The 13604-nt window shown below is 37.3% G+C and overlaps 1 protein-coding gene across 3 annotated transcripts in view; it reads left to right on the plus strand.

Moving 5' to 3' along the window:
* The window catches only part of ADAMTSL1 (ADAMTS like 1), an 892695-nt gene that overhangs the window by 574001 nt on the left and 305090 nt on the right, over positions 1-13604 (plus strand). For all 3 annotated transcript variants that reach the window (XM_053924703.1, XM_053924704.1, XM_045193737.2), the window contains one exon: positions 5922-6158. In XM_053924703.1, coding sequence (XP_053780678.1) covers positions 5922-6158 — 237 coding nt within the window. The remainder of the gene's footprint in view (positions 1-5921; positions 6159-13604) is intronic.

The raw sequence follows: 13604 nt of genomic DNA on the forward strand, positions 1-13604 counted from the left end.
ATTTGTAGTGGGAGTGATGTTACAGTGGTACACGGGGAAGTCAGGGTAGGTCTCAGTGACAAGGTGTATTTTAGCAAAGACTCGATAGAGGTAAGGTCATCCACCACTTGGAATCTGGGCAGAGAAAATTCTGAGCAGGAAGGATTAATAATCCATGTGTCCCAAAGCAAGTATATCCCTGGAGTCTTTAAGAGGTAGCTGGGAACCCAGTGTGGCTGAAGCCAAGTGAACAGGGAAGAGAATAGGAGAGAATGGGACCAGGTCTTCGCCTCTCCATTTGAGATGAGGATTTTGCTTTTAATCTGAGTGAAGTGGGGAGCTATTGTAGAGTTAGAGCAGAAAGGTGACAAGATCTGCCTTAGGCCCTAATAAAATCAGTGTGGCTGCTTTGTTGATAGAAGTCTATGGGAGGTCAAGGGCAGGAGAAGGAAGATCAGGCAGGGGACTTGTAGTAATGCAGGCAAGGCATGATGGTGGCTGGGACTAGACTGTGGTCAGATTCTGCATACTTTTGTATGTAGAGCCAACCTTTCTAGATGGATTGAATGTAGGGGTCAAAGATCATTCTATAGCAGTGGTTCTCAAAGCATGGCCACCAAACCAGCAACATCAGTATCATCGGGGAACTCGTTATAAATGCAAATTCTTGGATCTCACTTTAGATCTACTGAATCAGAAATGAGAGGGTGTGGCCCCAGCAATCTTGAATTCTAACAGGCCCTGAGGTAATTCGGAGGCACATTCAAGTGTGAGGACTACTGCTTTAAGGTTTGGGGCCTGAAAGGATGGAGTTGACATTGACAGTGATGGGGAAGGCTGCAGAGGGAACATATTTGGGGGAGGGGGAGGAACAGGGGTTCTGGTTTGGAAATGTTGAGTTTGTGGTGTCTTAGGTATCCAGATGCTAAGGAAGCAGTTGTACATATGAATCTGGAGTTCAGGAGAGAGGGTCTGAGTTGGAAATAGAAACTGAAACATTGATTATGTTTCTGAGGACAAAAATTACATCAGTGAATATTTATGGTTCAGTGGTTTCATCTTAACTTTGAATAAAAGCAGCAAGATAAGTAATAAAGACCAAAGCGTATAAAAGAGGCAATCCACCTTTTATTCAAGTGTGCTAAGAGATTTGAGAGCTTTAGGGGGTCTGTTTTCCAGAACCTTAAGCCATTTATCATAGAGGAACCTTTTATGGTAATCTTTTCCTATGTGACCATCAGTACAGAGACTTCCTAATATTTTGAGGGTAAAACTTAGAACCAATAAGATTTTCTAAAGTAACCAAGAAGCTGATAAATTTCTAATATATTTACATCACAAAGTGGCAATCCAGATTGCTGGAGGATGGAGTAAAGTGCCTTTCTAAACAATTCTAATTTTTTTTTTTTTGCACAGTAACTCTTGTGGAGGGTGACTGATTGGGGCAGGATCAAGGGGACGGAATTTAGGAGAACAGTGGCAGGACTGGGAAATGCAGGGAGCAGGATAGATTCTTCAGTTACTACATGTGGTCACCTAGTGTATAATTTCCGGTGTTTTCTTTCATACTATCAGGTATTAATAGCTACTCTACAAATACAACTATAGAATCAGAATATGACAGTCATAATAATTTCAAATGAACAGCTAAATTAGCAGAAAAGGCCAACTAGTGAATATTTAAGAGTAAAGGTAAAACAGAGGGATGTCCCTCAGGAAGGAGAATGTCTTCTTCAAAAAGAGCAAAAATAAAAAGTAATGTTTCTTCTGACCCTGAATTTATATCCTGTGTATTTTTTCAAAACCATTTGAAAGGCCTTTCAGAGGCTGCCACTTCAGCTGCTGAGATATAATCTCCTGCATTTCACCCAGTGAGTCCTCTCTGTCCCACAGTGGAGTCTGACCCGCCTGTCATCATCAGGGGACATCTGGGATCCATCTTATCTTTCCCACTGGCTAGTTGATTAGCCAGAAAATATTTTGAATTGGATTCATATATGGCAGGACTCCACAGATTTTATGAATTATAATAAAAGCATATAAAAGGTCAGATTTTATTTTTGTGTTTTTAAAGAAGATACTCTGACACAGGTAGGATTGAGTTCTTGAAAATTGGAGATAAAAATTTCACATTGTATTAAATGGCTAAATACAGTAAGTAATGGGATCATCTGACTATTTTAAATAAAATATTTTTTTCAGAGTGAAAAACGTCCTAGCTCAGTAGCCTGACACAGAGTCCTCAATCTACAGAGCTGTAATTGTTAGTTGGAAATAAACAGAAGGCCAATAAACTTTTTTTGCTCTCTCTTGCTCTGTTTCTGCTGGATGGTGTATCTGGAGATGTATGAGAGGCTGGAAGTCGGTCTTTAGTCTGGTGCATCCTTCCCACTGTGTGTTTTCTACCAGGCTGTTTTGAGGGGTGGGCAGTGGGGAGGAATGTGTTCGGTTCATTCCGAATTCGATATACCCTAAGGAATACCACCTGTCTTGGTCAGAACTGATGACATGGTATCATAAATCATCTCTCCAGAAGCTGACATTTCAAAGATGATGCCCAGGACAAGATGCAAAATATTCTTCAAAGCAGTTAGGACATCATTTTCTAAATATGACTTTTAGGAGGATCAGGAAGAATAGTGGTTTCATGGACCAAACTATAATTAAAAACTTTGTACATGGTGAATCTCTGTACAAATAGGAGTTTTTCTGTTGTAATTATTATTATGATGCATGTCGGACAAGAGTCTATGATGACTTTGCTGGAGTTTCCGCCCCTGCAGCTGGGTGATCCCAGACATATCAGGAGTTCAGTGAGTGTCCTGAACTATGCTTGAGATGTTTTGCATTCAACAAAAAAGAAACTTTTGCCAAATCCTCTTTCCTTAATTTTTAAATGTGTATTTTAAGGGAAATTTGATTCATATGTTTCTAATTCATTTACACTTAAATCATCAAAATATTATTTTGTAAGAGCCATTTGATGTCCAAGAAGCTTTCTAAACCTGTTTTATAAGTCTTCTTAAGTCCTTTTTCTTAAAACAGGAAGTTTCATTCTGCCAAGTATAAATAAACTCAAATTTTAAAAAGGTTCAAGTTCAGTTTCTGACTCGGAACTCCAGGTTTTCAGTACATTCTCAAATTAGCAAACTAGAGTTCCCCCACCCCTATAAAATACAGGGGGAAGGAAAGACAGTAGTGAAAAAAGTGAGTAAAAGTATTCACAAAAATTATTCTCAGAGATATATGTCCAGTTATGAAAGTTCATAAAACCTGTAACAGGTGTTCTTATAGCTAACAGATACAGGTGCGTTTTGAGCAGGAACAATCTGCTCGCTGTTCTCTGTGATGTGTTTAAATAAGTTTGCTGCTTTTGTCACAGAAAAGGAAACCTAAAAGTTCAAATATTTAACTTCACTTTTTACTGATTTTACCTTTGAGCCTCATGCATTTTAGCAAAGATGGGAAGACTTGTCATATTTTATTGAATGGAAGGGACTCATAAGAAACTCTGGGAGTTCGTCTGCAGTAAGATCAAGTTAAAAATGTAATTGACACTGTTTTCTTCCAATTGGATAAATGCAGGACATGACCTCTGATGCATACTAAGACATCTCTTAATTGTGTATTATCCATATTACTTTAAGGCAGAGGTGATTCAGCCTATGCCTGGAATTCCCTGCAGTTGGTTCTCTTATATTTATAAATAAAGAAGGTAAAGGTAATTATGAGGGGGGTTTGAGACCACTGTATACGATTTGTTCAATGTTATGTTTTATTGAGTCCACTTCAATATTTCTTCTCTACTACTGAGTAATCAAGTGACTTTTGTGATGAAGGATAATATACAAATGAATACACTTTATTTAAACATTATTAATAAAGCTCTCAGTTCACTGTGGAAGCTCTCTCTGTGCAATGGCCAGCAGGGAAACTTGCTGACTGTGTGAAGCTGGCTTTGTTAAACTAGCTAAACAAGGGGGAGCAGCATCCTGATGGTCTCTACAGTGTCTCAGAGGGGGGAATTTAGGGAAGAGGATGGGTAGGGTTTGAGGGTTGTGGTTAGTCATAGGGTTATTTTAGGACCGAAGCTACTAAGTGAGGTCTAGGCAGAGACTGGTAGAATTTGTCACCTAGGAAAGTTGCATTCTTGTTTTTGGAACATAAATCCAAGAGTTAATGTAAAATCAGTTTGTACTTTTATGTTGGAACACATGGTTTGAAAGCAGCTGGTAATAAAACATTTAAGTTCAGGTGGTCGTATTACCTGTCACAGAATTTACATGTTTTATGATTCATAGAATGATTTTGTAGGCTGTGGTTTTTGTTTTATTTCTCACAACAAGCATGTAAATATTACAACAAAGAATAACACATACTTATCTTTTTTAAAATTTTAGTATGTAACTTATTCTTTAAGAAATTAATAAATACTGAACTTTAATTTTGATTTTTCTCACAATATTCAAAATCACATAACCTTGTTGGGTACCTATATCTAGGTACATATCGATATCTATGTTATAAAAATTATTCTTTTCTTTTAGTACTATGTATTAACTCTGAGAACTTATAGAATACTAAGAATAAAATGCCTTTGAGAGTTTATAATTATATTTGGGACCTATTTGTCCCAAATTCTATTCATTCTAAATTAGTATTTAATTTTTTATATCCCATCTCTTTGAGAAAATTATGCTTCCCAACTACTAGAGCCTTACATGCTACTTACGTACCACTAAAATTTGATGAAAGTGTCAGGAATTCCATTTTTTAAAATAGAGTAATGCTGTTCTCAGAATGTTTACTTAAATGTGAAGAGATTTTCAGAACAAGAAAATTTGTGTAAGAGAACTCTCAAAAATGATGTGTAATAACCAAGAATTGCTAAAGGCCACATGCTAATTCTTCATTTGAGGTAAAAACTATAATAAGTCTTTCCACAACTGAATATTCTATGTAGTGCATCGTAATCTGAACACATGCCAAAAAAAATAGACCTATCAAAACTGTACAAGCGATAGGCAATATTTGCCTTTTTATGGTTAAGTCGTATCTGCTTTCATTGAAGTTTATCATTCATTAGGTAATAGCCATGTTGGTACAGTTTTACATTTCAAAATGCCCTTTATGAAATGTACATTTAAAACACATTCTTCTTTTCTACTGGTCTCTGCCAACATTATTTAAAAGTCAAATTCAGAAAATCTCCTTATTCTCCAACTCTTCCTCTTCAGTGGCTTCATTAAATAGTAATATCAACCAGGTACTGTGTTCCTTATGTCAGTATTTGGCTGACAAAAGCCCATGAAATTCTCACCTTGAGACCTTGCAAGCTGGGTGTTATTATTGCCTCTGCTCTAGACATAGAAAACCTGGGCTCAGAGAGACCCACCGCAGTGCGGCCACACTCCCATCTGAGGAGGACATCTTACCGTTCCCCTCACCCATGCTGCCTTAAGCTAAAGGAACTCACATACAAATGCTGTTTTCTCTCTTTGTTCCCCATGTTTAATTCTAGATACTGTGCAGCCTAAGTTTAAAAAAAAAAAAAAAAACCTCATGAATGGCCCCACAAAACCTTTTTGAATGAAATCATCATAATTTTTTGCTGTTGTGGCTAAAATATTGTCATCAACAGAGATGCTATCAACTAATCCTCTGATTTTACTAAGTTCTATTTAAGTTATAAAGAGATAAAAATGATATTACAATGTGGAGGAACCCATGGACCATTAAACATCTTTCAGAAAATACATTTCAAGGTGGTTACTTTCTCAAATATATTCATTCTGAGGACCAAATAATCATACGACCTCTCAGATGACATGGGAGAGTCCATGTGTAGTGACCAAGATATTTGCTTTGTTTTCTAAGACCTTGAAAGACCACACACCTGCCCATCTCAACCTGTGTTTGTCCCTCCCCACTTTTTTCTCCAGGACTGCCCACCAGAAGCAGGCGATTTCCGAGCTCAACAGTGCTCAGCTCATAATGATGTCAAGTACCATGACCAGTTTTACGAATGGCTTCCTGTGTCTAACGACCCTGACAACCCATGTTCCCTCAAGTGCCAGGCCAAAGGAACAGCCCTGGTTGTTGAACTGGCACCGAAGGTCTTAGACGGGACTCGCTGCAACACAGACTCTTTGGATATGTGCATCAGTGGTTTATGCCAGGTAAGTACTGGCTTCTTTTCATTCTGTTTTTCCAGAAGGTTTCAGTGTCTTTCTATAAACACCTTTTCTATCATTCTGCTCTCTGAATCACTCAGTGCTGCTTTTTATTGTGCTTATAAATAATAACAGATTTTAAAATTGAGTTTTAATTTCAGTTAAAACTACAAGTGTTGTATTTTGTGTTAGGGAAAAATAGGCTAGACTTTTTTTTTCTATCCTTGAGTCTCATTTGAATATGGAAGAATAAAAATTCTAGAGTATTATATATCATTTTTTGGACTAGACTCTGAAATGACCTCTACCTAGGTTGTCCCTGAAATGTGTTTTATGTCTGTGTGTGTGTGCATTTGGAAGCATCTATTTTCATTTACTTAGAGTTTTTATTTACTTCGAGTCAGATGAGTTTGACTCTGAAGTCTCCACACTGTAGAAAAGCTTGCTTCTTTGTCATAACTGTAATTGGGTTGAAAGTTCATAGAGACTGTCCCGAACAACATGGCAGTGTCGCGAGATCAGATTCCAGCCAGGTGAACCTTTAAAATAGGACAGCAAAGAAGTTTGATTTCTGGTATCAATTTACTAACATCTACTTTGGGAGGGAAGTTAGCAAGGGGAAGGAGAATTAGTACGTTTGCCATCTTGATTTTAAATTCTATTTTTTACTGCTGACACCATCACAGGTGGCCCCCATTTTACACCCCCTTTGCTCACCCCCTGCCAGGCCCACCCCGGTCTTCACCACAGTATTGTCAGTATCTATGCGTTACACATATATATTCTTTGGCTAGTAATCTTCACCTTCTCTTATCCAGTCCACCACCCACTCCCCCCGGAGATCTGTCAGTCTGTCCCATGTATATATCTCTCTAATTCTATTTTGTTTCTCAATTTATTTTGCTCATTCGATTCCATATGTAAGTGAGATCATAGGGTATTTTTCTCTCTCTGACTGGCTTCTTTATATTAGGATGGCCAACCTAGGTTTTGAAGCAAGCAGTTGCTATAGTTTCCTCTGTGCTGTGTATACTTCACCATATACTTTTATATCTCACAAAGTAGACATTTTAAGAATCTTTGCATCTCCTTCCCAAGAAAACATTGGTAGGAATTTTTCTTCCTTCAGAATCTCTAATATCACAAATGACAATATAAAAATTAATGTAAAATATGTCTCAGTAATTTGTTTCAAATTCACATGTTTATTTAAAACAAATCTGTATTCAGACGTAAAAGGAATAACTATAGCGTGAAGTACCACAAGAGCTGTGATATGTCCTGCAAGGTTTTATGTCAAGAGGGAGAAGACATTCTCAAGCTTCACAAGGTCTAGAATCGTGAGACAGGGAAATGTGGGCATGTCCAAGCACTTCTCAGTTAGGAGGATGGGGATGATGTTTACATATCTGAAGTTTTCTTTACATATAAAATATGCAAGTTTCAGATATAAGTTTGAATTTAGAATCTTACTATTTTTTATTTAATCTTTATTGTATTTTTTCCATTGCCATTTAGTCCCCTTATACTCCTCTCCACCCAGCAATCACCACACTGTTGTCTGTGTCCATGAGTCCTTTTTCCTTACTATTTTAAAGCTAAGAAGGCCTTACAGATGATCCAATCTAAAAGCAATATATTTGAACATCATTGGTGGCGTTTGGTGTTTGCTTCCTTCTCTAGGACTCTCAGTGGCATTGAAATGGAATCAAGGAGTCTTTAAAAGCTTTCGGAATCATAGAGAATCGAAAAGCAAGTAGATACAGAAAAGGGACTACGTTGTAGGGATGGCAAATAAAATAATAATTCCTTATTCATGTGTACTGTTTGAATAAAGCAAGACAGATTTCCATTTTGTATGTGAAAAAAATGAGGACAGAGAATTTGTATGATTTTTCTGGAAGTTATACGGTTGGGTGTGGCAGAAATGGGACTAAATTCCAGGTATCCTGATATCTACTTTAAAGTTATGTGTACTATATATTACACTGAGACGAATGAACCAAAATAAACAAGACAGGTCAGCAAATTAGGTTTCATTTGTTTCTGTTGTATGGGAGTTCAACGTGGCCTGTTTTTTTCCCTAGTCTAATCCTGCCAGCTGGCCTCCTGTACCTTGGCAACTAAAAGGAAATCCTATATCAGCAGCGAAAGAATAAATTTTATATATGCTAAATATGAAATGACAGTGCTGGATTTTTGGTTATAAGTACAAGCCTGCCTCCTTAAGTTAGATTCTGATGTGTGACTTGTGAGATTTAGTGGCCAATATAAACCCTACCATATCTGTAAAGAGTTGTGGCCTATTGTACGTAGGAATTATACGTGGTTACTATTATGGTCTTCATTTATCTGTCTTATTAGAGGCAACAGTATGGTAAAGGAGATGAAAACCTCAGACTTGACTTAGTCACTAACAAGCAGTTGGGCTGCAGAGCAGGGTACCCCCAGGTGCACAGTAACAAGAGCAGGTTCGTGAGAAAATCACGGAAGCTTGAATGGCACACAGGATGCTCGTAAAGTGAGTGCCCGGGAAGGAGTTTTAGGGGGAGAAAAGACATAATCGTAGGTCTGCTATAGAAAAATTAATATAGCTGCATTTACAGGATGCCGATGTGGAGGGCCCTGGAGACAAAGGGACCAGTGAGAAGGAGGCTCTCGGAGCAGCCAAGGTGCAGGCACGCATGTGCCCCGGCCAGGGCAGGGACAGCTGGAGCAGAAAGGAAACTAGGTCTGGAACAAGGAGAGAGTTTCCATTTTGATTATAACTCAGGCACAGGGTAGAAAGCAATCTATAAAAATAAGCATGCTCAGGGGGTCAAAAACTACCTATTAATATGAATGGGTAATGGGTGTAATTTTTAATCTTCACTCCTATTACCATAATAGCCTTGTGTTTTTGTTATTAAAACCTACTTGAATTTTATAAAACAAGGGAAGGAACAGAAAATAGCAAGATGAGAGTGGGATGAATTGAAGGTGGACTACTCCAGTACATACTTTTTCAGGAGCACAAGAGTGAAGTCAGTCACCAAAAGAAGAGCACTCACTACTACCCCGAAAGGGTTTAAATGCATGCATTTTATTCTTTGAAAAACTTCCTATATTTAAGTTTTCTCTGTATATTAGCAATTAGTATCTTCCATCTTTCATAAGAAATATTAAGAAAAAGCCACATTTTCATAAAATTCTTAAAACTGCCAAAAAAATTCTTAGTGCTAGCTTAAATGTGCAGTTTTTATAAATAGCTTTTCCTAGTTTCCTGAAAAAAACTGCTCTGCCCTATTTTCCCATCTCTTCCATTTCTACCCCATTGTTAGGGATTCCTAGCTCTTTCTCTGGCTTTATTTCAGTCTTATTATATTTTTTGTAAGTTGCAGCATATGTTTTTTGAAGGAGTATATAACACAATTTTTTATAAACAGGAAGTGGTTGAACACACTCATGAATCAGCTCAGATGAAGCTTATGGGAGGTATACAGTTGGTCCGTTGACATTTGACAGCGGTATGTGAAGAATACCATGGGAGACTGCGTGTGCATGTGCAACAACACGCAGACCGAAACCTGGAAGCAGTATCCCCAAGTGTTATGAGTACTTCAGGGGCATTAGATATCGTACATTTCTGCATTTGAATATTGCTTCAAATGTTTTTGAGGCTAAGCACATAAAATTATAAACTATGAAGAAGCAAACATTTAGCTTTGGACATGGTCTGACCTTGATAGAAAATGACAGCATCATTATAGAGATCTGTTATTCATAAGCACCAATTATTTCAATATACGTGTGTAATACTCGTCTAAGAACCACTATTTCAAAACTGGGCTTTTAACTCAACCAAAACTATGGAGCCCTAGACTGTCCAGCCAGGAGATACTTTAGCAATAAACAGTACAGCTATTTCACAGAGGAAGAAATTGAGACCTGGAGACCATCCCAGGGTCATGAATGAGTGTATTATCTGTATTTGTTGCGAAGTGCTTTGAGAACATTCTAGACTCATCACTGTTTATAATATAGATCTTATTACTATTCATTAATATTAGAGAATCATACTAGGCAGTAAAATAGCTTCCATTTTTTACTGACATAAAACATACTAATTTCAGGTGTATAACATAATGACTCAATATCTGTATATGTGGCAAAATGATCGTCACATCTAGTTAATTCATCACCACATATAGTTAGAAAATTTTTTTCTTGTGATAAGAGCTTTGAAGATATACTCCCTTAGCAACTTTTTAAAAAATATATTAGAGGAATCAAAATAATTTACATTTTTTTTAGTGTTAACAATTTTTTGTGGGTTTTTTTGATATATTTATTGATTATGCTATTACAGTTGTCCCATTTCCCCCCCCACTCCACTCCATCCTGCCCACCCCCCTCCCTCCCACATCCCCCCCTATAGTTCATGTCCATGGGTCATACTTATAAGTTCTTTGGCTTCTACATTTCCTACACTATTTTTACCCTCCCCCTGTCTATTTTCCACCTATCATCTATGCTACTTATTCTCTGTACCTTTACCCCCCTCTCCCCCTCCCACTCCCCTATTGACAACCCTCATGTTCTGTTGTTTGCCTAGTTTGCTCTCGTTTTTGTTTTATATGTGGTCGTTAATAACTGTGAGTTTGCTGTCATTTTTACTGTTCCTATTTTTGATCTTCTTTTTTCTTAGGTAACTCCCTTTAACATTTCATATAATAAGGGCTTGGTGATGATGAGCTTCTTTAACTTTTAAAATACAATAAAGTATTGTTAACTATAATCATCATTCTATACATTACATCCCCAAAACTTGTTTTGTAACTGGAAGTTTGTAACTTTAGGCCATCTTCACTCATTTTTCCCACTCCCCTCCTTTATCAACCTCCACACTGCTTTCCATAGTGACTGCATCGATTTACATTCCCCAAACAGTGCATAAATGTTCCTTTTCTCCACATCCTCGCCAGCACTTCTTGTCTTTTTATTCATAGCCATTCAAACACTATGAGGTGATTGACATCTCACTGGAGTTTTGATTTGCATTTCCCTCATGATTAGTGATGTCAAGCATCTTTCATGTACTATGTTTTCCACTGCATGTCTTCTTTGGAAATATGTCCAATCAGATTGTTTTCTTTGCTATTGAGTTATATGAATTCTTGATATATTTTGATTAACCCCTTATCAAATATATGATATGCAAATATGTTCTCCCATTCTGTAGTTGCCTTTTCATTTTGTTGATGTTTTCCTTTGCTGTGCCAAAGCTTTGTGTTTTGATATAGCCCCACTTATTTATTTTTGCTTTCATTGCCTTTGCTTTTGGTGTCAAATCCAAAAAATCATCACCAAGACCAATGTCAAGGAGCTTACCCTCTATGTTTTCTTCTAGGAGTTTAATGGTTTTAAGTCTCAAATTCAAGTCTTTAATCCATTTTGGGTTTACTCTTGTATATGGTGTAAGATACAAGTCCAGCGTCATTCTTTTGCATGTGGCTGTCCAGTTTCCAAACCCATGTATTGAAGAGACTGTCCTCTTTATTGTATATTCTTGGCTCCTTTGTTGTAAATTACACTAATTGACCACATTCATGTGGGCTTATTTCTGGGCTCTCTATTCTGTTATTATGCCAGTAACATACTTTGTATTACTATTGCATTGTAATATAGCTTGAAATCAGGGAGGGTGGTACCTTCAGCTTTGTTCTTCTTTCTCAAGATTGCTTTGGCTCTTCAGGATTTTTTCTGGTTCCATACAAATTTTATGATTGCTTGTTCTACTTTTGTGAAAAATTCCATTGGAATTTTGATAGGGATTGCATTGAATCTGTAGATCACTTTGCATAGTATAAACATTTAAACAATATTAATTCTTCCAATCCACAAGCACAAAATATCTCTCCATCACTGTGTGCCTTCTTCAGATACTTTTAGTAAGGCCTTATGGTTTTCAGCATACAGGCTTTCCACCTCCTTAGGTATTTCTAGGTATTTTATTCTTTTTAATGCAATTGTATAATAAATGAGATTGTTTTCTTAATTTCTCTGATAGTTTGTTATTAGTATATAGAAATACAGAAGATTTTTCTATATTTATTTTGTATTCTGCAACTTTATTGAATTTATTCGTTCTAACAGTTTTTTTGTTGGAGTCTTTAGAGTTTTCTATATATAATATGTTATCTGCAAATACTGGTAGTTTTACCTCTTTCTTTTAGATCTGGATACCTTTTATTTCTTTTTCTTGCCTAATTGACTTGGGTAGGACTTCCAATCATGTGTTGAATAAAAGAGGCAAGACCATGCACCCTTGTCCAGTTCCCGATATTAGCAGAAATGCTTCCAGCTTTTCACTACTGAGTATGACATTAGCTGTGGGCTTGTCATAGATGGCCTCCATTATGTTGAGGTATGTTCCCTCTTTACCCACTTGGTTGAGCATTTTTATCATAAATGAATGCTGAATTTTGTAAGTGCTTCATCTGCATCTATTGAGATGATCATATGATTTTTATCTTTCATTTTGTTGATGTGGTGTAGCACACTGACTGATTTGTGGATATTGAACCATCTCTGTATCTCTGGAATAAATCCAACTCGATCATGGTGTGTGATGCTTCCAATGCATTGTTAAATTCAGTTTACTATTTTATTGAGCATTTTTGCATCCTCTTCATCAGAGGTATTGGCCCATCATTTTCTTTTCTTGTAGCATTTTTGTCTGGTTTGGATATCAGGGTAACCTTGCCTTGTAGAATGAGGTTGGAAGTATTCCCTTCTTAACGATTTTATGGAAGAGTTGGGAAAAGTTGGTATTAATTCTCCTTTAAAAGTCTGTAGAATTCACTTGTGAAGCTTTCTGGCCCTGGACTTTTGTTTGTTGGGACAAAATAGCTTCCAATTTTCAATGACTACCATATCTAGGCCCTTAACATATACTTTTTCTAATACTTACAACTTACTAGGCAGCTTTATCCTCACTTCACAGATGAAGAACTGAGGCTTGGGCAGATTATAAGGCTTGCCCAGAGACACCCAGTTCTGTGTGACTCCAAAGCTTTTATTTCTTCTAGTGAGTCTGGGTGGACAGAGGCAGGTACCGTTTGGTGTTGAACAGTGGTCTCCAAACATGTCTGCATACCAGAATCATCTGGAGAACTCTCAGAAGATGAAACTCTTGTCCCCCAGCCCCCAGACATGAGACTTCTTAGTTCTGTGTTTTGAGAACACTCTCCCTATGATTATGAGCCACGTGCACATTAAAAGGTAGATGGGATCTAAAGTCAAGTGACACACATTGGAACCTGGCTGCTCTTTAACAGTCTGTCATCTTGAGCAAGTTACTCGACCACCCCGCATTCTATTTTTCAACCTGTGAAAAGTGAGACTGCCTCCTAAACTACAGAGCAGCAGGAGAGAAATCACATGAAAATGCTTAGAAACTGTAAAGTGCTC

This window comes from Desmodus rotundus, chromosome 1 (assembly GCF_022682495.2).
Source record: "Desmodus rotundus isolate HL8 chromosome 1, HLdesRot8A.1, whole genome shotgun sequence".
In the NCBI taxonomy this organism is placed as follows: domain Eukaryota; kingdom Metazoa; phylum Chordata; class Mammalia; order Chiroptera; family Phyllostomidae; genus Desmodus; species Desmodus rotundus.